At 34.7% G+C, this 25,945-nt stretch overlaps 1 protein-coding gene across 8 annotated transcripts in view; it reads left to right on the forward strand.

Annotated features, from left to right (window-relative positions):
• RFX3 (regulatory factor X3) overlaps positions 1 to 25,945 on the forward strand; it is a 317,106-nt gene that overhangs the window by 271,563 nt on the left and 19,598 nt on the right. For all 8 annotated transcript variants that reach the window (XM_073228583.1, XM_073228580.1, XM_073228582.1 and 5 more), the window contains 2 exons: positions 5,019 to 5,227; positions 12,839 to 12,992. In XM_073228583.1, the coding sequence (XP_073084684.1) occupies positions 5,019 to 5,227; positions 12,839 to 12,992 (363 nt within the window). The remainder of the gene's footprint in view (positions 1 to 5,018; positions 5,228 to 12,838; positions 12,993 to 25,945) is intronic.

Below are 25,945 nucleotides of genomic sequence, written 5' to 3' on the forward strand. Positions count from 1 at the left end.
TGTATCCTGGCTGTTGTACTGTATCCACTGGTGTCTCTATTAGGAATAGTTGTATTTATTGTATTTTCATAAATATGTATATTTTTGGGAGGAGATTTCCACTGAACTACTCACACTGCCATCTTCCTGTTATCCCCATTAGACATTTGTTTTTAATAGTGACACCCACCTTAAAGGAACTAAAAACAATTTTATTTCAGACTTTGCTATAGGTGCTTACTCTATATTTGTTCATTTGTAAAGAATTAGGTATAATATTGTTGTCTATTTTGATTGTCTAAGTGAAAAAAATGTATTTTAATCTTGCAATCAAACTACTCACTTGTACGGTAAAGTACACTTTGAAAAAAGCTAATTTTGGAATATTGTGGAATCCTAACAAATGCTTTATTTTGAATACTATAGTAATGAAGCTAGTTGTTACCATATCAAAACAGTAAATGTACACTTAATCATATGATGCAGCAGTTTCATATCTGGGTATACCAAGAGAAATGAAAACATGTCCACATAAAAACCTGTACATGATGTTCCTGGCAGCATTATTCCTATTAGCTACCTAAAAGTAGAAACAACCCAAATGTCCATTAACTGATTACTGATTTATAAGCAAAATGCTATATATCCACACAATGCAATATTGGGCAATAAAAAGAAATGCAATTCTGATGCATGCTAGAACATGGATGAACCTTGAAATATTATGCTGAGTGAAAGAAGCCAGACACAGAGGGCCAAATACTGTGATTCCATCTATATGAAATGTGAGAATACATAAATCTGTAGAGACAGAAAGTAGATTAGTGGATGTCTGCATCATGGGGACTGAGGTATTAGAAAGTGACAGATAAGGGATGTGGGGTTTCTTTTTGTGGAAATAAAAACATTCTAAAATTGTGATGATAGATGTACAACTTTGAATATACTAAAAGAAGCCATTGAACTGTAATGAATGAGTGAATTATATGATATATAAATTATATCTCAATAAAACTGTTAAAAAACAATACCACTGCTTAAAAATAAACTACTTATTTATATATTTAGGAAACTCCATTTCCTATAAATTTTAATCTGCAGTTCTGGTTTAGTTCTATCATTTAAGAGAAGTCATAAAGGAATCTTTGGGCTTGATTCATTTTGGAGTATAGCAAATTAGTTAAGTTCATTCTAACTCATGAATTGGGTTCAAATTTCTGATGAATAGAAAGTTTTAAAAAATCTATCTATGCATCTGTATTCAAACACACATACATATACATACACACATGCAAATGTATAACATTTACAAGAACAAACTTTCAGCTTTACAAAGCCATTAATTTTACATAATTCAATGAAATTTATATCAACTAATTTTATTGAGAACATTAGAAGCTCATATTGCCATAAAATTCATGCTGTGATGTTTATTTCTAATCTTCATTCAGAGAAGATATGTTTAAAAATACCTTAAGAAAAGTTGTAGTAAGGCAACTTCTAGTTTCAAAAAGTAATTTAAGTTCAGTAACAGAAAATGTACTTAAGATTGACTCCTAAGAATGTCTCAGAAAGGTTTTTGATTTTTTTCTCTGTATTTGTGTATCTGCAACTGTATTATTATTTATGCAAATTAGTTCTTCTAGGTTATAAACACCAAAGTCAAGAACATCTTTGGATATAAGTGGTCAATTATATATCTGTTCTCCTACTCATCCTCCACCCACCAACTCAGATACTACCTTTTCCCTTTGTTCTCAACTAACAAGTTTTCCTGGGTCCATGTAACAATTATCAGTGCTAAAACCTGTATGATTGAAAATCTGTTCTCCAACACTGCTTCTTTTCCTAAGAGAGCTATGAACACAGCGGTGCACACTTCATTTCCCCCCACATTTTCCTCTCACAACTCTGTGCATTTTAATAGCAATTTCTTTCTTAGGTGACATATTCCTTCTTTAATTTCTTTCCTTTTGTGTTGGAAGCTTTGCATGGTTTCCTTAGATTACTCTGGTTTTCTCAGTCTTCTGCCTCCCAGGTCCACCTTTATTGCCCTCTTCTAATCATTTGGAAGTCGTCACTACCCCTCCAAGATTTTACCCTCATTCACAGCAAGGCTGATACATATAATAAGGGTGATGCTCTTGTAATAAGGACACTTTGATTTAAAACAATGAAATTACACCTAAGTGTCAATATCATAATACTCTTAAGAGCTTGAAAGTACTAAAAAGTTTCTTTTAGGATATCCATAAATCTCTTTCATCACTTCATTCTTCTCTATTTAAATCTTTTCCTCATGTATTCTATTACAGTATTATTGGTTTGTTTTAATTGAAAGCAGTACAGTGAAATTGTTTTCTCATTTTTTTAGGTAAATAGATAGTTTTTCATCTACTTTATGGCCAGATGGGTTTGGGTGGGTTGACTTGATAACCTAACCATTGCATTAACCTGTGTTTCTCTATTTAAAAGACACTCTGATTTTGAATCGATCAACTCATTATAATTTTGTATAAAACTTATTTGTAAATGAAGAATATCTTTAATATTCATCCTTAGCTTTTTCCATTTATAGGCTTCAGATATCCAAATTCCTTTCAGAAGGAATATTTACAGGGTACTTTACTGTTACTATATTTTCAGTCGTCAGAGTAGTAAAATGAAATATAATATAAAGTTATTTTTAAAGCCAAAATAATGCCCTGTGGTTTTATCTTTCTAAGTTAGATTTTGGTTTCCAATCATTCTCTCAGCAAAACTAACTTCCAAGTAAACAGTGAGTTTGCATTTATAGTAAGATGAAATTAAATTCTTGCCAGGATACCAAAATGTTCCTTCTTCCTGTTATCAATGCATGAACAAACAAAAAAGAACCTCCCCCTACAATGGGTATGGAGTTTCAGTTTTGCAGGAAGAAAATGTTCTAGAGGTCTATTGCACAATAAGGAGGAGAGAGTTAACACTCCTATACTGTACACTTAAAAATGCTTAGATGATAAATTTTATTTTATGTGTGTTTTACCACAATTTAAAAAATGCCTGGACATTAATGAAAATACAAACGTTTTTTATCCTTTCCTTGATCCCTAAATTTTTCCCTGGGCATTCTCTTGAACTCTTAAACTGATACAAAATTTGGGGGTCATTTGACAGTCTATATTGAAAGATCTTAACTATTCTTATATACATTTATCATATAGGATTAAGTGCAAAAATAATCAAAGATACTGTACAAGATTGCTAATTCCAACATTATTCCTAATAGTAAAATTGAAATGGATATAAATGATTATATGCAATTAGTTATCCAAATAATGGTGTATGTATATATTGAAGCAAATTCAATCATTGAACAATAAATACAGCTCTATGTTTGCCTACATGGAAATTCAGTTATATATAGTTAAGTAAAACCAATATATTTTGTAAGGTATATTATATGATCCTCTTTTATTCTAAATATTTATATATTCATGAACATATGTTGCATGTGAAAAGTCTGAAAGGTATATACATCTTCATGCTGTAGTTAGGGCTCTTAGTGTTGGCATTATAGATATTAATATTTTGTTTTTGTTTACTTGTATTTTCAGTTTTTTCTATATTCATATTTTAGTGTACTTAAAATATTTAAAAGTGATATTTAGGAAGTAAAATCTGAAAGACTTTATAACTAATTAAATAAGAGAAAGGACAGTAGATGGTATCCATCAGCTGAGAATACAGAAGAAACTGGGTTTCCCTGGGAGGATAAAAGAACTCAGTTTGGGCATTTTGTATTTGAAGTGCCTCACAGTTGAAATGTCTCTTGAGTAGGTAAAGTCTGTAGGATCAGGAGAGATGCTAGAACTAGAGGATGGAGATTAGGGATTTAGTCAGTTGAAATTATCTATTTGAATGAACTTGTCCCCTGAGAGCATGTAAAATGAAAGCTAATGACACCCTTTTCAGAAAAACACACACATATTCGTAATGTTTTAGATATAGAATCAGGACCTTCACAGACATACCTCCACAGAAGCCTAACCTGAAAATACCATCTGTATGCAATGAATCCAACTTAAAAATTCTTAAAAATTCACATTTCATTTCTCTAATTTTATGCTTAGGAAAAATGAGCCTCACATAAGACTAAATGTATTGCTCGAGGTCAGTTTAGTTGGTTCAGTCTCTATATTAAAAATCTATGTCCTCTGACTCCCAGTCAAATGTTATATTGCCAAGTAATTATATTTTGACTTTGAGAGTATAGTTTCTTTTTTTAAATGGTAAAACAGCACTGGAAACAGAAGACTTACAGCAACCATTGAAAAGTAACTTTAAAAGTCCCTGTTGTCATTGCTATGATGAAACATGAAACTTCCCAATCAGAATGAGGAAAACTGTAGTAATCAAATTCCCTGACAGTTTGCTGGTACTACATCTTCTCAAAAGTGTTTTTGTTGTCACTGTTGTTTTCAGTTCTATGAATTAATTTGCATGCATACCCTTGCCTTGGTAGCCCTTGAGATTACAGTTCCTAATCCATAAAACTTATACCACATATGCTTCTGCCTAGTGCCATTCAGTGTGCTTTCTGTTTCAGTCCTGAGGGACCACTTCTGGCCTAGTGAATCTATTTATCCATCTGACTTAAATCTTCTCAAATGAATTGGCTTTAAAGTTTTATCTGACTGGAGGGAGAAAAAGAGAGAAAAAACTTTTGAAAGCAATGTAAACACTGAACAGAATGGAAAGCCCCTGCATACTGTAGTTTCAGATTTCTATTTTTCCTAAGTAATCAGGTATTTTAGTCTTTTGCACAAACTAACTAATGTAGAAAATCAATGCATGCTTTTATACCACATCATTTTTTCATGCACAAAGGTGATGTTAATTTTCTTAACAACTGTCAGGTAGTCATTCATTTTCTTAAGTCATTTAATTGTTTGAAGATTTTATTATAATGTCCCATTCATGCATATGGCTTGTGTGCTGACATTCAGTAAAAAGATGCTGAGTTGAACTTTTCCTTTGCTTTCTATGTACTGTCCCAGGAGCAGGCCTCCTGGGTGTGCCAGTGTGATGACAACATGGTTCAGAGACTAGAAACAGACTTCAAGATGACTCTTCAGCAGCAGAGCACCCTGGAGCAGTGGGCTGCGTGGCTTGACAATGTGATGATGCAAGCACTGAAACCCTATGAAGGAAGACCCAGTTTTCCTAAAGCTGCCAGGCAATTTCTGCTAAAATGGTCTTTCTACAGGTATCATTTCAATTTTTCCTAAGCTTTATTTTCCATAGTCTGCAAATATGTGTATGTGTGTGTGCATGTGCACATGTGCACATACATGCTTCTTGGACAAAGGAGAAGAAATAAGTGAATATTTCAGTTTTCAGAAACTCTCCTGTTGTAATTACCTTCAACCCAGCTCAATAATCACAACCTCATGGAATTGTACCCAGAAGTTTATGGAAGTTTCTGCTAGGAAAAGAAAGCCTTTTGTGGAAATCCCTAGAGTTCTCAGATGGGAACATGTAAGATTCCATTCTAGACAGTGTGCTCAGCAACAGTCAGTAAAGGGCCAGATCTTTCCTCTTGCAAACATGTATTACATAGGCTTCTTCCCTGAAGACATAACACCAGTCTTCTCTTTATTCTCTAGTTCAGTGATTCTCAAACTGTGGTCCCTAGACCAGTAGCATCACTATCATTTAGAAACATTAGAAAAGGATATTCTGAGGCCCCTTCCCCAAATTTTCCTGAATCAGAAACTGCAGAGCTGAGGGCCAGCAATCTGTGCTGTTTAAAAAGTCACCCTGTGATTCTGATGCATGCTCAGAACCATCTAGTTAATTTTTTAATTTTGTCAACTACAATGGTTTTCAAACAAGCTGCACCTCAGAATTAGTGTTAAGAGAAATTCTAGGTACCTCCCCAAACCTACTACATCAAAATCTTGGTGGTTAGGGCATACTAATTAGGAATGGGGGTATTCAGAAATTTTTTTCTTCAAAAAGCTCACTCCCTATGATTCTATGCATAGGCAATTTAAGAACCAATAATCTAGTAGATAATACAATAAGAATCACTTTCGGACTAATATAACATGGATAGAAACCTATTTGTTTATCAACATAGAATCCTAGAAGAGAAAGGCTTTCAGATTAGTATATGATATATGATGCAAATGTTGGGATGAGTTCTTGACCATAGGTCTGTTCCAAGGGCCAAAAACACAGTGTATGTAATCAAGCATGTATAATTAAGCATGGATACCAATATATGTAGGATAGAATTGACAGATAGAATTCCATTTCTTAAGGTAAGTTCTATTTTTGGCCCTGGCATTTGTTCTTGTGGTGGGAGTTCTTTTTTTTTTTTTTTTTAGATAGAGGTGGTTGCACAGACTCAGGCCTAAAAGCCATGTCTCCTTTGAGATTTAGGCAGTCCCTAATTTAGATCCTGTACAGCCATGCACATACCACAAAGTAGTAACCACAGGATATACCACCGACTGTGCTGTGGGTACACTGTGGTCATCATCTGGACACCAGTGGTGAGTCCAGGGATGGTATACAAATAAATAACAATTTAGGAACTAGCAGTTCTTACGACCTCAGAGGCCCGAAGTGTAGGGTTCCCATTCTGTTTTGACCACCTTTATAAAAATGGTACCAGAGATCTTTTAATTAAGATGGTAGTTACTTTGGATTTTATTTTAAGTCGTTTCTTTCTTTCTCAACTGATTTGGCCCAATTCTTTTTTCTTAATCTAATTTCTTAAGGAAATCCTGATTTCCAAACCTAATTTCTTAAAGAAACTTCTTAATTTCTTAAATTGAAGTAGAGTTATAAATACACTATATATATTTAATTAAGAGTTAAATTAACCTTATATCCAAATATTCATTTTCTAGTATCCAGGCCAGCATAAAATACAGTGAAAGAAAGCCTGCCAGTCTTATATTGTTGTTTTGTTTAAACAGTGGAATAATTTCACAGTTCAGTATGTCATATACTTAACACCTTTAGCCCATGTAATTTGAGAAACACCTTATTAAGGTGCTGCCTGACTTCATGACACACTGGCATGTTTCAGTAAAGCATTTGAGAAATGTAAGTTTTTCCTGGCTTCACGGGGAAGACTTAGACAGTGCTGTCACAGTGTTCTCAAAGTAATGCAGCAATAGTACTAGTAACAGAAGAATTCAGATATTTTCCCATAGGTTTGCCAGTGGATATTTTGCTCATCCATTTTTTTCCCAGAAAGTCGTATAGATTGCATTTGTGCTTCATGAATGAAGCACAAGTTATATAGCTAGTTGTTCCAAAATCTATATGACCAAAAGCAGAGTGCATCCTCTATGTCAGAAAAAGCAAGGTGGTGGTTTTCTTTTTTCTCTTCTTAACTGCTTTTTTACATTGTTATGTCAGAATTGCCCTTCCTCATTCCTGTGGCTTTTTTCCCTATATTTAGTTGATGTCATTTTAGCAATACGCCCCTGGAGTCTTCATTTCCACAGAGATCTTTTGCAGGTATCTTGAAAGGAGAGAAAATTACTTACTTGCATTTCTTTTCTCTGCAGACATACAAGCCTAGTAGATCATCATTTGCCTGCCCTCTGTCCTCCTTGAGTTGGGGATAATTGGCTTGTTATTATTAGACACTATTATGGTTATTATTTTCATTTCAAAAAGAGTTGAAGGCATACAGTTCAGGGCCACAGAAGGAAAGGCATATTCAGACAGACGTATACCTCCTACTGGTAGGCAGTGTCAATGGCTTAGAAACCTAAGAGCCTTTAAAATCTGAACTGTTTTTACTGAGGCATAAGAACATATTGAGTAATAAAAACTGCATTCACAAACTATCACTGAAACAGAATGACAGAATTTTTTTTACATGTTTTTGGCATTGTAACAAGAACTTGGCAGTCATATACACAGACCCCTCATGTTCTGAAATCAGTTAATCTCATAATTTTTAAAATTCTGTGTGTATATTTACATGCATACAAATATAGGAATGAACTGACAGAAAATCGTGATAGCAGCAGTTGATATATTGCCACAAACACCCTCTGCTCTGAGTGGGGGTCTCTCCTTGCCTAACCTGACTACTGTTGGCTCCCTGGGAAATGGAAAAAAATATCACTGCCTTTCTTAGGCAGAAATGGAAAAGTTATATGGGCCACTTCTCAGCTTGTGTGTTTTGTGGATAACAGAAGAGGCATTCCTCAGGGCCACCCTGAGGGTCATCCAAATATCCCATATTTAAAGAACCAGATTTATAGCTATGATACAGTGACTTAAAAGAGGGCACAAGGGGACCTGGTTTGCCAACAACTGGGCAGTATTTAAGTCTTCCAAAAAGTAATACTCTTTTGGAATCAATTGTAAACATTACTAAAAAAGATACTTTGCAAGGGAGTCACTGTTATGGTGTTCTCATCTTTCTTCCTAGGAAGGATGTGATATATCTCCAAATACACAAAAAGATGGATTGTGTATCATGTCTTAGGGTATATGTTTCAGTTTCCACACCATGAATTAAAAAGATAAACACAAAGGTATTTCTCATCTATTATAAAATAATTCATGTTTATAACTCTGATTTTAAAAGAGGTTGAATTCCTGGTAACTTAGCAACGTGAAATTCAGTGGAGTCACTTTGCAACGTTATCTTACAGAAGTCTGAATTGGACAATAGGTTTCCAATTAAACTGCTAATTGTGTCATTTAATACTTAGCTTGTTAGGGCAGAGGTGCATAACAGAGAGAATAAGTAGATATAGCATTAATAATATAATTCAGCTGATTCATTTCTAAACACAATAATTATTTCATGGCATGCTTATCAGTATTTTTTAAAAATAAGCATTATAACTGAAAGTCAGCACATTTTCTTTTCATTTCCAACAGAATTTAGTATTATATATACATTTTATGGTGAAATAAGGTGATTACTTAACTGTCCAGAACACTTAGAATAAAATCCCAAGGCCTTGTCATGGCCCATAAGGCCCTACAAGGTCCAGCTACCAGTAGCCTCCAGACTCATTATATATTCTTCTCTTTGCTCTCTGTTCTCCAACGATCCTAGCCTCATGACTACTCTTTGAACATGCCAAGCATAGTTCTGTCTCACAGTCTTTACATTTGCTCTCCTTTGGGCCAGGAAAGCTGACATGTTCACATAGCTCACTCTCTCACTTCAGTCCAGTTACTACTCAGATACTACATTTTCAGAAAGAATTTTCTTGATACCCTAACTTAAAAATGTCTGCCCCCATCACTCTCCATCTTCTTACCCTAGTTTGTTTTTTCATAGGTTTTGTCACTAACTTTATATTTTATATCTACTTGTGTTTTTATTGACTTATTTCTCCTACTGGAACATTAGCTCTGATGAAACCAAAATTTTGTCTGACTCATTCTCAAATAAGAACCTGGTGGCACAGAGTAGAAATACAATAAATATCTATTGAATGAATGAATGTGAATTCTCTTGGGAAAAAAAACATTGACTTTGTATTTCTATAATATCAGAAAGCCGTTCGATATGAATAGTCTCTAATCATTTATATGATACTATATTTTAAGGGTAAATATAAGGCCTAAAATTTGAATTTAGAAATACATATTCTGTCTGTGATATTTTTCTCTGCAAAGATTTATTGACATTCAGCTGACTCAGAATTGGTTTTCTATATTATAATGAATGCCAATTTTTAAAGTAAACTTTTTTTGCTATGAAATCAATATGTGTGCACTTTAGAAAGCCTGGGAAATACAAAAAATGTACAAAGAATAAACAGACCATCCATAATTTAATACCCAGAAATAACCACTGGTAAAATGCTTTTTTTAGTGTCATATAAAATTGGAGTTCACTTGTTTACCCTAGTTTATTATCTGTATCTTTCCCATAACATTTTTATTTAACATCATATCTTGAGCATTTCTTGGCATTAAATATCTTCGGAAACATAATTTTAGTGTCCTCACAGTATTCTACTATGTATGTCTCATACTTAATTTAAATACTCCCTTTTTCCCTTATTTTTGAGCATTTAGAAGGTTTTGTCATTGTTATAAAATTATAAAAAAATACTTTAATGATAACTTTGTATGAAATTCCACATATATCTTCAGATAAATTCTGGTAAAAAGGTTGGAACTTTTTAAAGTGAGTAATACTATGTTAATGAAGTGAACTCTCTGTGCTAATAAAATATTAATTATTCATATTTTTAAGGGTAGAATTTTTTAAAAAACTCATGAGGTGGTTTTTATGTTAAATGGACTCATGTCGTACATTTAATTTCCTTAACTTGATATATCATAGTCACCTTTTGATGTTACTAACTTTATGCCTTCTCTACCTTATTCTTCAAATAATTGCATAAAATTCCATATATGAATGAATTATAATTTATTTAATCAGCATCTGACTAATGGATATTTAGTTTTTTCCACTAGTTTTTCACTAGTATAAATATTATCACAATAAAACTATGTGTGCACATTTGTGTAAATTTCTAGATTTAGAATTGTTAGATCAGAGGATTTATACATTTTTAATTTTGGCAATATTGCCAAATTTCTCTCTGCCAAAGTTCTGTGTGTTTATACGCATAGAAATAGTAAATGAGCATTCTTTTCTCATATTCTCTGCAGCACTGGATCTTATAATCTCTTACAGTATGATAAATGATAAATGGTATCTTTAATTTACAGTTCCTTTAATTTTGAATAAGATTAGTCATATTCCTGTATGTTTATTAGCCATATCTCTTCTCTGGACTGTATTTTAAATATGTGCTATCTTTCTTCAAGAGAGATGCAAATATTCTGCTCCTGTATTACTTAATTTTTTAAAAGTATTTACTTCACATGTTCCAGTTTGGATCAATGTAGGTAAAAATGTTATGTAACATTTTATTCTTATTTTTGTGCTGTTTTTGCTTTTGTTCTTTTAAGTAGAGGTTCTTTGCCTTTTACAATTTTTCCATAGGAAAAGAAATGTTTAATTTCAAATAGCTACAATATTTACATTAATTATTTTTACAAATTAAGAAAGGCATGCATAGAATTATAAACAGAATTTGTCATATATCTTAGGCATATAAATTAAAGAGTCTATTTTTAGTAATTCATGTACAGAGTTCTAAACCTAAGGTATTGTTAAGGTATATGACTTTAAGGAGTCATTCACTAGAACTACTCTTTTTGATAATGAATATATTATAATTCTAATATATGTAGACGTATGGTAATGGATAGTTTTCTTAAGATCTCATATACATTATCTCCTTTGACCCTCAGGCTAACCTTGGACTTTAAAAGGTTGAATTACATGCTTACCCATCAAGATCACATAGTGGTAAACATGGATCTGTCTAACTCCAAACCCATGCTTTTTTTTTTCTCTTTTTAGTAAATAGATCCACAGATGAGAGGTCCTCTGCTGTCATCATAGAGTTACCCCCTGTTCTTGCTTCCATAACCAAATGAGAAAAAGAAACTCAGCTTCTCCGTCTCTGTAAATTATAATTACAAGCACTATATTTAAGTAGTGGTCTATTCACCAGTAGTTTATTTCACATCCTTGAAATAATAATGTATGTTAAGTAAAACCAGAAGTACTGCTTTTATTTTCATCCAGGAGGAAAAACAATCTCAAGGAATGATTTGTTTGAGATCAATAGCAAATTAATGAAGAGCCAGAATCAAAATGTAAGGCTTGGAGTTGCAGATGTACAATGATGATCTGTCACTTGCCAAATCAAGCTTATAGAATTTTATTTATTAGTAGCCTCTGTATAAATAAAATTGACAAAGAAACAGAAAACAGAAGTACAGTCTAATATTTTTCCATCTGCCTGACATTTTATAACTTCATTGCAAAACAAGACTAAGGAATATCTGCCTATATATTTGTGAGGTTCTTTCACTTCCTCTTATCTGAGAATATGATGGCTGTTTTAGTGTTCATAGGCCAAAAACCTCCAGAAAAGGCCACTTTGTAGAAGTATTGAGAGAGACACACACATGTACACACACCCCATTCAGAAATATTAAAGAGGTTTGAAGTGCATGGACAAGCGTAATGATTGGCACATATTCAGTGAGGCCAAAATTTGGACTCATTTCCATTTAAAATATACTAGAGGTTTTTTTGTTAATTTTTATTAATATTCATATTTTGGTACTATGTTTTATAAATTAAATGTTCACATTTTTCAAAGATGTGTACTTCTTAACTGATTTTATTTTTCTGTATATTAATGGAAAACCACCTTAATTTAAATGGAACTCAGTGAGAAACTGGAATTTCTTAAAAAGTTTGCCTTCCAACAAAATTTACAGTGTTCTGTGTACATACATACATTCTGTATTGCCACATCTGAGAATATCACTTCGTATATTTTGTAACCTTTGTAGAGCACAAATACATATTTTTTCCAAAATGTACCCCAAAGTCATTATCATTGAGAAGTGGTGACAATGTTTACCCATCAATAAGATTTTTACTTTTAGTTGCTTTTTCTTATGCTGTTGATCAGTTGTCAACCTTTCAGAAATCTTTCTTATTCAATTCTGACCCATTTGTGAGTTTCATAGAATCAGCAGACTTGCCTATGATAGTAAAATGCTTTTCCCAGTGAAGACCTGTCTAGCTCCAAAAGGATGTAATCAGGGCTTAATGGGGATTATCTCTTTACCACCCTGTTTGAAAGAATTAAGCCAACTGCTTTCAATAATGCAGTCATTCCATGACAGGTTGTGTGTTATACCAACCCTTAAGACCTCTGACTTAACTTCTTTCAAGAACTCTAATCCTTCATATATGTCTTTTCTCTTGTGACAGCTCGATGGTTATTCGGGACTTAACCTTACGCAGCGCTGCAAGCTTTGGCTCCTTCCACCTGATCCGTCTACTCTACGACGAGTACATGTTCTACTTAGTAGAACATCGAGTTGCTCAGGCCACAGGAGAGACACCCATAGCAGTCATGGGCGAGGTAAGAGAGCCTAAAAGAGCTGTTACCCATGGGGCTTTAAAAATATAACCTGAATTTATTTTAATGTGAATATATGACTAAATGTATTTAATAATGTATTATATTATAAACATCTGATTAAAACAATAGTTCCAAACCACTGAGTCTTAAACCCTGGAAAGGCTGTGGAGTTATTACAAGAGGTCCTTAAATCCCTCTGTGCATAATATATATTTTCTTAATAAGATTCTAAAATTGTAGATCATATCATGTGAAAGTTCATGGAATATTTCAGTATGTTATAAAGGTGTCTACATAAAAGTTTGAGAATCAGGACTTAAAAGGCCTTACTGAATAAAAAATAAGAAAAATTGATGCTCTTAATAAGGCTAATGTCTAGGAACAGAGAAAAAAGTGTATTTTTCCAAGTATCCAAGAACAAATGATTCTATTTCAGAAGGATAATAATGGTGGTAATGATAGCTAATATTTTGGAGACACTTATAGTATGCTAAGCACACCTAAGTCCTTTACATGTAACAAAGCATTTAACACTTAAAACTCTGAAACAGGGACTACTTTATCCTGTTTCAAAGATGTGTATCTGAGGTTCATGTATAAAGCTGAAACACAGAGAGTTTAAATGGTTACACAGCTAGTAGGTGGTAGAGACCTGTTTCTAATAGTCTGATTTTCAAACCCATGCTTCTAATCACTAAAGATGTGAAGAAAAAAATTCTCCAAAATTTTTAGATAGTAATCAATCTCTTATTCTCAACAAGTGTCAAAAAGCTGAAACTTTCAAGTTAATGTACACAGGGTTTGGTTAATATAATGTGGGTAGATGCAAATGCTCCAATAATTCAATACTGGCTCATTTTGCTGTATTAAAGTTGGAGATACATCAGATCTTGCTGGAATATACCAGATTAAGCAATTACAAATTGGCCAAAGCAGTAAGAGGACATGTTCATTTTCAAGCTGTGTGTTTACTCTTATTTAAATTTAAAATGAAATGAAATTTAAAGAAATGAAAATAAATATTAGATGTTATCCCTAGTTTAATAAATATGATGATAAAGGTGTAAATAAATAATATATTAAAATACTTTAAGGACTTTTATAGGTATTCTAATATAAATAAAATACATGTCAAACTTATCAGAATGTTGGTTAAAATATTCTTTTCCTCTTCTTCTAAAATCCTATGTGTTGTTATGTATATGTTTGTATGATTTATTCTTTTTTTTTGTTGAAGTATAGTTGATATATAATTTTATACTGGTTACAAGTATATAACGCAGTGGTTCAATATATTATTAAATCCTTGCCCATATTATTAAATTCTTTCTCCCTCCTAGTGCAGTTACTATTTGTCAATATAGAAAGATGTTACAGAACCATTGGCTGTATTCTCCATGCTGTATTATCATCCCTGTGACCAACTTACACTATGATTGAGAATTTTTGTGCCCATTTATCCCTCTCAACCCCCCCACCCCAAGCCCACTCCAGCCCCTCCCCTGTGGTAACCACCAGTCACTTCTCACTGTCTCTGAGCCTACTGGTATTTTGTTCATTTTGTTTTGTTCTATTTTTATATTCCATGAATAAGTGAAATCATATGGTATTTGTTTTTCTCCACTGGGCTTAATTCACTGACCATAATACTCTCTAGGTCCATCCATGTTGTTGCAAATGGCAGGATTTCTTTTCTTCTTATGGCTGAATAATATCCTTTATGTATATGTACCACATTTTCTTTACTCATTCATCTACTGATGGACACTTAGGTTGCTTCCATATCTTGGCTATTGTAAATAATGCAGCAATAAACATAAAAGTGCATATATCTTTTCATATCAGGGATTTTATTTTCTTCAGGTTTATTCCTAGATGTAAGATTACTGGGTTGTATGGTATTTCGATTTTTTGCTTTTTGAGGAACCTGCATATTGCTTTCCACAGTGGCTGCACCAATTTACATTGCCACCTACAGTGGAGGAGGGTTCCCTTTTTTCCACATCCTCGCTAATACTTGTTATTTCTTGCCTTTTGAATAGTGGCCATCCTAACTGGTGTGTGGTGATATCTCCTTGTGGTTTTGATTTGCATTTCTGTGATGATTAGTGATGTGGAGCATCTTTTCATATGTCTGTTGGCCATATGTATTTCTTCATTGGAAAAATGTCTATTCAGGTGTTCTGCCCATTTTTTATTTGGATTATTTGAGGGGTGTTTTGGTGTTGAGGCTTATGAGTTCATTATATATTTTGGATGTTAACCACTTATGTATGATGTATTCTTGATCATGACAGTGCTTAGATGATACCAATTGTATGTGTGAATAAGCAAGAATCACTAGCTTTTAAATTATAGGCAAAACTTCATGTGACCAAAACAATCTGGACTTCTCTTAGATTTGATCTTCCCTTAGTGCCTCTTTCTTTAGTGTTAGCCTGGTTGCAAAATGCCCAGTTGGCATGCAGATTAAGTACTGTATTATTTTTTAATTCAAGGCTCAAAACTTCTGAAAGAGACATGCTTTTTGGTATATTCAACACATTTACCAGCCCACCTTAAATGCTTTGGAGCATTTAAATTTTTTTTTGTTTTGGTATCATTAATATAAAATCACATGGGCAACATTGTAATTACTAGATTCCCCCCATTATCAAGTCCCCACCACATACCGTTATAGTCACTATCCATCAGCATAGTAAGATGCTATAGAGTCACTACTTGACTTCTCTGCGCTATACTGGCTTCCCCATGCCCCCCCTATGTTATGTGTGCTAATCATAATACCACTATTCCCTTCTCCCTCCCTTGCCTCCCACCCGCCCCAGTCCCTTCCCTTTGGCAACTGTTAGTCCATTCTGGGGTTCTGTGAGTCTGTTGCTGTTCTGTTCCTTCAGTTTTTACTTTGTTCCTATGCTCCACAGATGAGTGAAATCATTTGGTATTTGTCTTTCTCTGCCTGGCTTATTTCACTGAGCATAATACCCTCTAGTTCCATCCATGTTGTTGCAAATGGTAGGATTTGTTTTCTTCTTATGGTTGAATAATATTCCATTGTGTATATGTACCACCTCTTCTTTATCCATTCATCTACTAATGGACACTTAGGTTGCTTCCATTTCTTGGCTATTGTAAATAATAGTGCTGTGATAAACATAGGGGTGCATGTGTCTTTGTCAAATTGGGCTGCTGTATTCTCAGAGTAAATTCCTAGAAGTGGGATTCCTGGGTCAAATGGTATTTCTATTTTGAGCTTTTTGAGGAACCTCCATACTGCTTTCCACAGTGGTTGAACGAGTTCACATTCCCACCAGCAGTGTAAGATGGTTCCACTTTCTCCACAACCTCGCCAGCATTTGTTGTTCCTAGTCTTTTCTATGTTGGTCATCCTAAATGGTGTGAGGTGATATCTCATTGTGGTTTTAATTTTTTTTAATTGATTTATTTATTTATTTTGTTGTCATTAATCTAAAATTACATGAAGATTATGTTTACTAGCGTCCCCCCTTCACCAAATCCACCCCACAAACCCCATTACTGTAGTGTCCATCAGCATAGTAAGATGCTGTAGAATCACTACTTGTCTTCTCTGTGTTGCACAGCCCTCCCCATGCATCCCCCCCACATTATACATGCTAATCGTAATGCCCCCTTTCTTTTTCCCCATCCTTATCCCTCCCTTCCCTCCCTTTCTCCCCAGTCCCTTTCCCTTTGGTAACTGTTAGTCCATTCTTAGGTTCTATGATTCTGTTGCTGTTTTGTTACTTCAGTCTTTCTTTGTTCCTATAGTCTTTGGGTTTGAGGTGAGTCTCTTGTAAGCAGCATAGAGATGGGTCGTGCTTTTTTATGCATTCTGTTATTCTGTGTCTTTTGATTGGTGCATTCAGTCCATTTACATTTAGGGTGATTATTGAAAGATATGTACTTATTGCCATTGCAGGCTTTAGATTCGTGGTTGCCAAAGGTTCAAGGTTAGCTTCTTTAGTATCTTACTGTCTAACTTAACTCACTTATTGAGCGATTTTAAATACTGTCTGGTCATTCTTTATTTTTCTCCCTTCTTATTCCTCCTCCTCTGTTCTTTATATGTTGGTTGTTTAATTCTGTGCTCTTTTGTGCTTCCTTTAACTGCTTTTGTGGGTAGTTGATTTTATTTTTTGCCTTTAGTTAGTATTTGGTTGGTCTGCTTTCTTTGCTGTGATTTTATTCTCTCTGATGACATCTATTTAGTTTTAGAAGTGCTCCCATCTAGAGCAGTCCCTCTAAAATACCCTGTAGAGGTGGTTTGTGGGAGGCAAATTCCCTCAACTTTTGCTTGTCTGGGAATTGTTTAATCCCTCCTTCATATTTAAATGATAGTCATGCTGGATACAGTATTTTTGGTTCAAGGCCCTTCTCTTTCATTGCATTAAGTATATCATGCCATTCTCTTCTAGCCTGTAAGGTTTCTGTTGAGAAGTCTGATGATAGCCTGATGGGTTTTCCTTTGTAGGTGAACTTTTTCTTCTCTCTAGCTGCCTTTAAAAGTCTGTCCTTGTTCTTGATCTTTGCCATTTTAATTATTATGTGTCTTGGTGTTGTCCTCCTCGGATCCTTTCTGTTGGGAGTTCTGTACACTTCCATGGTCTGATTGATTATTTCCTCCCCCAGTTTGGGGAAGTTTTCAGCAATTATTTCTTCAAATACTCTTTCTATCCCTTTCTCTCTCTCTCTCTCTCTTCTTCTGGTACCCCTATAATGCAGATACTGTTCCTTTTGGATTGGTCACACAGTTCTCTTAATATTGTTTCATTCCTGAAGATCCTTTTATCTCTCTCTGTCAGCTTCTATGCGTTCCTGTTCTCTGGTTTCTATTCCATCAATGGCCTCTTGCATCTTATCCATTCTGGTTATAAATCCTTCCAGAGATTGTTTCATTTCTGTAATCTCCTTCCGGACATCATCCCATAGCTCTTGCATATTTCTCTGCATCTCCATCATCATGGTTATGAGCTTTATTTTTAATTCTTTTTCAGGAAGACTGGTTAGGTCTATCTCCTCAGGGTTTGCCTCTGTGATCTTGGTCTGTATCAATTTCTTCTGCCTTTTCATGGCAATAGATATGTTTGTGGGGAGCTGGCGCCTGTGTTGGGTAAGAGAAAGTCCCTTCTTGCCAGTTTGTGGCCTTCCTCTCCTTGGGAACAGCGGCCTCTAGCGGCTTGTGCTGGGCAGCTGCATGCAGACGGGGCTTCTGGTCTTGCCGCTATGGAGTTTGGCGCTGCAGTTGCTGTGGGCGTGGCCTGACTCAGGCTTCTTCTCCAATATGGCAGAGCCCCCTTCACGAGGCACTGGGTTCTCATGGGTGTGATGTGGTCTGGCTGTTGTCCTGTATCTTCTGGTCTCTCTTTTAGGATTAGTTGTATTTGTTGTATTTTCAAAAATATGTGTGGTTTTGGGAGGAGATTTCCACTGCTCTACTCACGCTGCCATCTTGGTTCTCTTCTCTTTGTGGTTTTAATTTACATTTCCCTGATAATTAGTGATGTGGAGCATCTTTTCATGTGCCTGTTGGCCATCTGAATTTCTTCTTTGGAGAAGTGTCTGTTCATGTCCTCCACCCATTTTTTAATAGGGTACTTGCTCTTTGGGTTTTGAGGAATGTGAATTCTTTATATATTTTGGATATTAACCCCTTGTCAGATATGTCATTTACAAATATATTCTCCCATACTGTAGGATGCCTTTTTGTTCTACTGATGGTGTCCTTTGTTGTACAGAAGCTTTTTAGCATGATGTAGTCCCATTTGTTCATTTTTTATTTTCTTTCCCTTGCCTGAGGAGATGTGTTCAGGAAAAAGTTGCTCATGTTTATATTCAAGAGATTTTTGCCTGTTTTCTTCTAAGAGTTTATGGTTTTATAACTTACATTCAGGTCTTTAATCCCTTTTGAGTTTTTTTTGTGTGTATGGAGTTGAACAGTAATCCAGTTTCATTCTCTTACATGTAGCTGTCCAGTTTTGCCAACACCAACTGTTGAAGAGGCTGTCATTTCCCCATTGTGTATCCATAGCTCCTTTATCATATATTAATTGACCATATATGCTTGGGTTTATATCTGGGCTCTCTAGTTTGTTCCATTGGTCTATGGGTCTTTTCTTGTGACAGTACCAAATTGTCTTGATTACTGTGGCTTTGTAGTAGAGCTTGAAGTTGGGGAACATAATCCCTCTGCTTTATTCTTCCTTCTCAGGGTTGCTTTGGCTATTCAGGGTCTTTTGTGATTCCATATGAATTTTAGATCTATTTGTTCCAGCTCATTGAAGAATGTTGATGGCATTTTGATAGGGATTGCATTGAATCTGTAGATTGCTTTAGGCAGGATAACCATTTTGACTATTAATTCTTCCTATCCATGAGCATGGGATATCTTTCCATTTATTGGTATGTTCTTTAATTTCTCTCATGAGTGTCTTATAGTTTTCAGGGTATAGGTCTTGCACTTCCTTGGTTAGGTTTATTGCTAGATATTTTATTCTTTTTGATGCAATTGTGAATGGTATTGTTTTCTTGATTTCTCTTTCTGCTAGTTCATTGTTAGTGTATAGGAATGCAACAGATATCTATGTATTAATTTTGTATCCCGAATTTTGCTGAATTCAGATATTAGATCTAGTAGTTTTGAAGTAGATTCTTTAGGGTTTTTTATGTACAATATCATGTCATCTGCGAACAGGGACAGTTTAACTTCTTCCTTGCAAATCTGAATGCCTTTTATTTCTTTGTGTTGTCTGACTGCTGTGGGTAGGACCTCCAGAAATACATTGAATAAAAGTGGGGAAAGTGGGCATCTTTGCCTTGTTCCCATTCTTAAAGGAAAGCTCTCAGCTTCTCGCTGTTATGTATGATGTTGGCTCTGGGTTTGTCATAAATGGCCTTTATTATGTTGAGGTACTTTACCTCTATAACCATTTTGTTGAGAGTGTTAATCATGAATGGATGTTGAATTTTGTTGAATGCTTTTTCAGCATGTATGGAGATGATCATGTGATTTTTGTCCTTTTTGTTGATGTGGTGGATGATGTTGATCGATTTTCAAATGTTGTACCATCCCTGCATCCCTGGGATGAATATCAAATAATAATGATGGATGATCTTTTTGATGTATTTTTGAATTTGGTTTGCTAATATTTTGTTGAGTATTTTTGCATCTATGTTCATCAGGTATATTGGTCTGCATTTTCTTTTTTTGTGGTGTCTTTGGCTGGTTTTGGTATTAGAGTGATGTTGGCTTCGTAGTATGAGTTTGGGAGGATGGATGTTAGGTCTTCATGAAATATCTGATAAAATTCAGCAGTGAATCTGGTTCATGATTTTTGTTCTTATGTAGGTTTTTGATTTCCAGTTCAATTTCCTTGCTGGTAATTGGTCTATTCAGATTTTCTGTTTCTTCCTGAGTCAGCTTTGGTAGGTTGTATTTTTCTAGAAAGTTGTTCATTTATTCTAGGTTATCCAGTTTGTTAGCATATAATTTTTCATAGTATTCTCTCATGATTCTTTGTATTTCTGTGGTACCTATAGTGTTTTTTCCTTTCTCATTTCTGATTCATTTTATTTGTGTAGACTCTCTTTTTTTCTTGATAAGTTTGGCTGGGTGTTTATCTATTTTGTTTATTTTCTCAAGGAACCAGCTCCTGCATTCATTGATTCTTTGTATTGTTTTATTCTTCTTGTTTTTATTTATTTCTACTCTAATCTTTATTATGTCCCTCCTTCTACTGACTTTGGGCCTCATTTGTTCTATCTTTTCTAGTTTCATTAATTGCGAGTTTAGACTGTTCATTTGGGATTGTTCTTGTTTCCTGAGGTAGGCCTGTATTGCAGTGTACTTCCCTCTTAGCACGGCCTTTGCTGCATCCCACAGATTTTGCAGTGTTGAATTATTGTTGTCACTCATCTCCATATATTGCTTGATCTCTGATTTATTTGGTTATTGATCCATTGATTATTTAGTAGCATGTTATTAAGCCTCCATGTGTTTGTTGCCTTTGTCATTTTCTTTGTGTAATTTATTTCTAGTTTCATACCTTTGTGATCTGAGAATCTGGTTGGTACAATTTCACTCTTTTTGAATTTACTGAGGCTCTTTCTGTGGCCTAGTATATGATCTATTCTTGAAAATGTTCCATGTGCACTTGAGAAGAATGTGTATCCTGTTACTTTTGGAGAGAGTGTTCTGTAGATGTCCGTTAAGCCCATCTGTTCTAATATGTTGTTCAATGCCTCTGCCTCCTTACTTATTTCTGTCCATTATTCATCCGGCCAGTTAAGGCTAATTTCATAGGTTTGATCTTCCCATACAATATGGATATCTCATATACCTGTTGATTGTTATAGGCCTGTTGGCCATGGTCATGTTATTATATCTAAGATTTCTTAATTCTTGGGAAAAGAAAAAGGGAGACTTTTCTTGCGTGTCCCTTACGTGTTATCCTAAGCCCACCCTAGAGATGAGATTAGAGGTAAAAATGGCTTTTACTGTTGAGGCTCAGTTGCATTCTTAGCCCCTCAAATAAATTCCCTCTCCAAATACAAAGTACAGAGGTGCCTGTGTACACAGAGGGAGCAACACATCAGGCCTTAATCCATTGAAATCCAAATCAACCATAGCAAGTGATTTTCAATCATCGGTACCAACAACAACCACAAAAACAGTAATTATACATCATTCTTTATTGAGAGTTTATTATGTACTTAATGAGACTAAACTCTTGAGCTGTCTATTAATGGCTCTGAGTAAATGGACCACAGTCTTCCTGTTGATCATGCTAAACACCTGGAGATCATCTTGCTATCTTGAACCCATGTCCAACCAACCAATAAATCTACCTTTTCCCAAACACCCCAGAGTATAGTCAGTGCCATCTTATGAAAGGGTAGAGTTGGTTGTGTTTGCTTTAAGCCCCTCAGTGTTTTTTCTCCTTTGTTTAAGAAACAGAATTCCTTCCTTGGTACAAGAGGTCTTTCATGATCTAGCCCTGCCTCTCTGACCAACCTCAACCTCCCTCTTTCTACTCCTGCTTCAGTCACAGTGGTCTCTTCTTATTCATCAAGTTTTTTTCATCACTGGGCCACTATGTAAATGGTTCTTTCTACCTGGCACCCTCTGCCCAACCATCCTTGCCCATTTTAATTATTGCATGTCTTAAATATCACTTACTCAGGGAGGTCCTGTTGTCCCAAACTACCTTAGAGACTTCTGTTTTCTCTGATTTGCATATTTACTTTTCATTCTAGAAACAGCACAATTCTAATTCCATGGTTCTTTATGTGATTGTATAATTGAAAATTTAATGCCTGAAAATTATAGAGAACTTTGAGTCGGGAGAAATTAATTATATTGTAGTTCCATCATTTACAGTGATAGAATCTTGGGCAATCATGTTCACTTAAGTTGAAACTTAGGTTTATCTCTGAAACAAATTTATCCACTTATTTAACAAATATTTCTTGTACACCTAGTCTAGGTCAAACCCTGTAACAATTAGGATACAATAATAAAATTAATTTTGACCCTGCATTTAAGGAGCTTACATTTTAGTAGGGGCTACATACTTACTAAATATTCACATAACTGCAGAGCTATACATTCTAGAAAGTGCCAAAATGGAAATAAAAGGGATATAGGAATACTTAAACCATGGGCATCAGCCTGGGAGGGCCAAGGAATGCTTCCCCCTGATAAAAGTATGTTTAAAGTGAGATCTAAAGTAGTTAACTGTGAAGTTAGTGAGAATTTGGAGGTAAGGAGTGGAAATCACTGCAGGCCCAGGGAAATGTACACAGTTCTTGCCTAAAATGGAAGGGAGAATAGCCAAAGGGAAGTTTTAATGAGAATCTGAGGTTCAAGTATCAGAGAGACCAGATACACACCATCAACTTCAGAGACAAGAGAGAATTGGGTTAAAATAAAAAACCAAACATTGCAAATGAAGGTTACACCCACATAGCACTTATGTGCCAGGCACTGTTCTAAGTGCTTTATATGTATTAATTCCATAACTCCAAACAACCTTATGAGTGGATGTTGTTATTATACCTATTTTACAGATGATGAAATGGGATACAGAGCCATCAAGTAAGTTGCCCAAGGTCATACAGCTACTAAGTTCTGAAACCAAGTAGTCTAGCACCCCAGTCCTTGCTGTTAATCTACCAGGCGTATCACCTGCTGCAGGATGGGTGATACTGGAGCAAGAACTGTTCAGAAATCAGTAAGGGGAAACCTGGAAAACTCACAGATTTTCCTGGATGTTTGTTTAGCCTTTATGGGTACTTTATTTGGACTTGTATCAGCCAGCTAACTAGATCCAGAAGCAAGGGAAGAGGTTTTTCTTAAGAACAATTAATGTATCTTTTCATTGTTGTGAATTCAACGAATGAGTTTTAAGATTAACATTATTAACATTACTTGAAGAGGCAGGAGAGACCAATGTTTTACATATAAACACAGTATACCAACATACTATTTTTACATTCCCTGTAATACTGTCATACCAATTGTTGAAATGAAGACTGCCATATAATGGAGCCCCCAAATGAAACAGCATCACAGCTCCAACTGGCCTTCTTCTAAATGTCCATCTGCTGCTATATTAATACTGACTAGTTAACTATTTAAAGTATGTACAATTCTAGAGTGTCATTCTTTTTTTGCCTAGATGTTAAAAAAAAGTTACTTCTAAAATTTATATAAAATTTTTAATTTTTATTTAAATATTGTAAATATGCCCATAGACTTTCTGGCAGTGGTGAGTTTTAAAAGTAACAATAAAATAAAATAAACAAGTTGCATCTGTTCACACATCTGTTGAGTAAAAATAATCTTCAGGCTTTCTGTGCAACTCTGATGAGAGACTGAGCAGAAAAATATTCTTTTATTTGAAGTTTATGGCTCTTTGGAATCTAGAAGTTTAGGATATATATATACTTTATTTCTTCATAATATACATAGGCCATTAAAATATTCATGAAATCCATGAATTTTTATTGCTTCATAAAATAATTTTGTGACAGACATTTAATATTTAATCAAATATGTTTATCATAGTTCTCTTTATCATAATTGAATTATACTTACTCAATATTTTAGCTAACTCACCTATATAGCTTTTTGAAATAAAAAAATATGAACCAAAAGATGCTTTAATTATTCATTGTGAATAGTGAAATAAAAAAGGTAATATTTTAATAATATTTTTAGGGGAAAAAAATTGAAGGACCCTTAAGAATTTACCATCAAAAGAAAAATGTCTTGGAGTCTTCAAAGTAGAAAGGAAAAAGTCCTTAAAACCTAAAAGCTGGAGAACAGCAATAATAAATAGGCAAGCTTTTAGGATAAAAGTTGAGTGAAGAAGTTCCATCTGATAGAAGAATGATCATGGTAAATAAGCATGGATGCTTAAGGTAAAATCAAACTAATAAAAAGTAAATTCCAGTGAGCATTACTCTAGTGCAACTAGGGGATACACTGAAAATGTATCTGTGGAATAACAGACTTGTTACAGAATATCTTATGAGGAGTGATCATATCACAAGTTAAAATCATTTGCAGGAAAAAACCCCATCTTGGAACAGTAGTAGTTTAGGAAATGTAATGAATACTTGTCAGAAATTGTATTGCTTGTTATTTATAATAAAGATTATTGTTATATTTAATATTTATCTAATTGAGGAATGGCCTTGTGATAGTCACTGTGCTACATTTTTTATACTCTTATTTAATATTCACTAAAACCTTGCAAAAAGATATGTCTGTGTCCCCATTTCACAAATGAGGAAAACTGGTTGAAAGTTGCCCAGAGTCAGACCTAGCAAATGGTAGAGCTAACTGTAGAAAGTTGGACTTTCGTCACTAGCCAAATGGGCTCAATCTGCACTTCAGTTTTTCACCATATAAATTGTTTGTAGACAGATTCAGAATAGAAACTACTTTATTTTTTTCTGTACTGTACAACTGACTCCCCCAGACACACACACACAGTCATACACAAACCAGATGCCTAGCATGTAAGCTTTCATTATTTTGTTCTAGAGCTTCCTTCCTTTGCATTACAGGATGCATCTTGATAGTCCTACCATCCTTTCCCTGTCTACTTTTTGTTAGTAGACTTTCAGAATATGCAAACTAAATGGAATATTAGTCTCAGCAAGTGGCAGTAAGGAAGCTAAATCTGCCCGAAAACAATAACACATCACAGCCTTCGGCTCCTCCATGCCCACACCAGACCAGACCTAAAATCGAAATCATTACTTTGGAATTTGTAGTTTCCTTTTTTAACTGTAAATCCACTCCTCTATATTAGCACAATTCTGACAACTTGAAAATAAATTATGAAAGTGACCTCCAGAGGAGAGACACAGGTGGCCCTTCTCCTACACTTTACCTGCCATGTTTCTAAGAACTGCCCTGTAGAAGCTCTCCCATTTTCCCTTCTCTTCCCTGACATGCAATTCTGCTCCTTCCTCACCTATTGACTCAGTAGCCCAGGGCCACAAACTTTCCCTCTGGGATCCCTGCTCATTAGCTTCCTATATTTGCTTTCCTTCCCAGCTTGCTCTAGGCTAAAACTTTTCCTCTTTTCTTCTTCAGGGAATGTTTTGCTTATAACTTTGGTCTAAACACAATTTCACAATAGGTGCTCAAAAAATGCTCATTCAAGGAAGGAAGTACAAAAGAATGAAGGAAAGACAGATGACCAGTTTATAAGATTTATCATTAGATTTCATATTGACATACTGGGTATCTTTATCAAAAATAAAATAAAGTTCCTATACTAAGAAATACCCCTTCTCCCCAGAATATTTCAGAGAACCTCTGTATGAAGGTCAGTTTTCTTATGTGCTTTCTTACAACGAGAGATTAGTTTTCCTAAAGAGTTTGGAATTGGGAAAAGAGAAGAAAAGAAAAGTTCAAG

Source organism: Manis javanica, chromosome 2 (genome assembly GCF_040802235.1).
Source record: "Manis javanica isolate MJ-LG chromosome 2, MJ_LKY, whole genome shotgun sequence".
Lineage (NCBI taxonomy): Eukaryota > Metazoa > Chordata > Mammalia > Pholidota > Manidae > Manis > Manis javanica.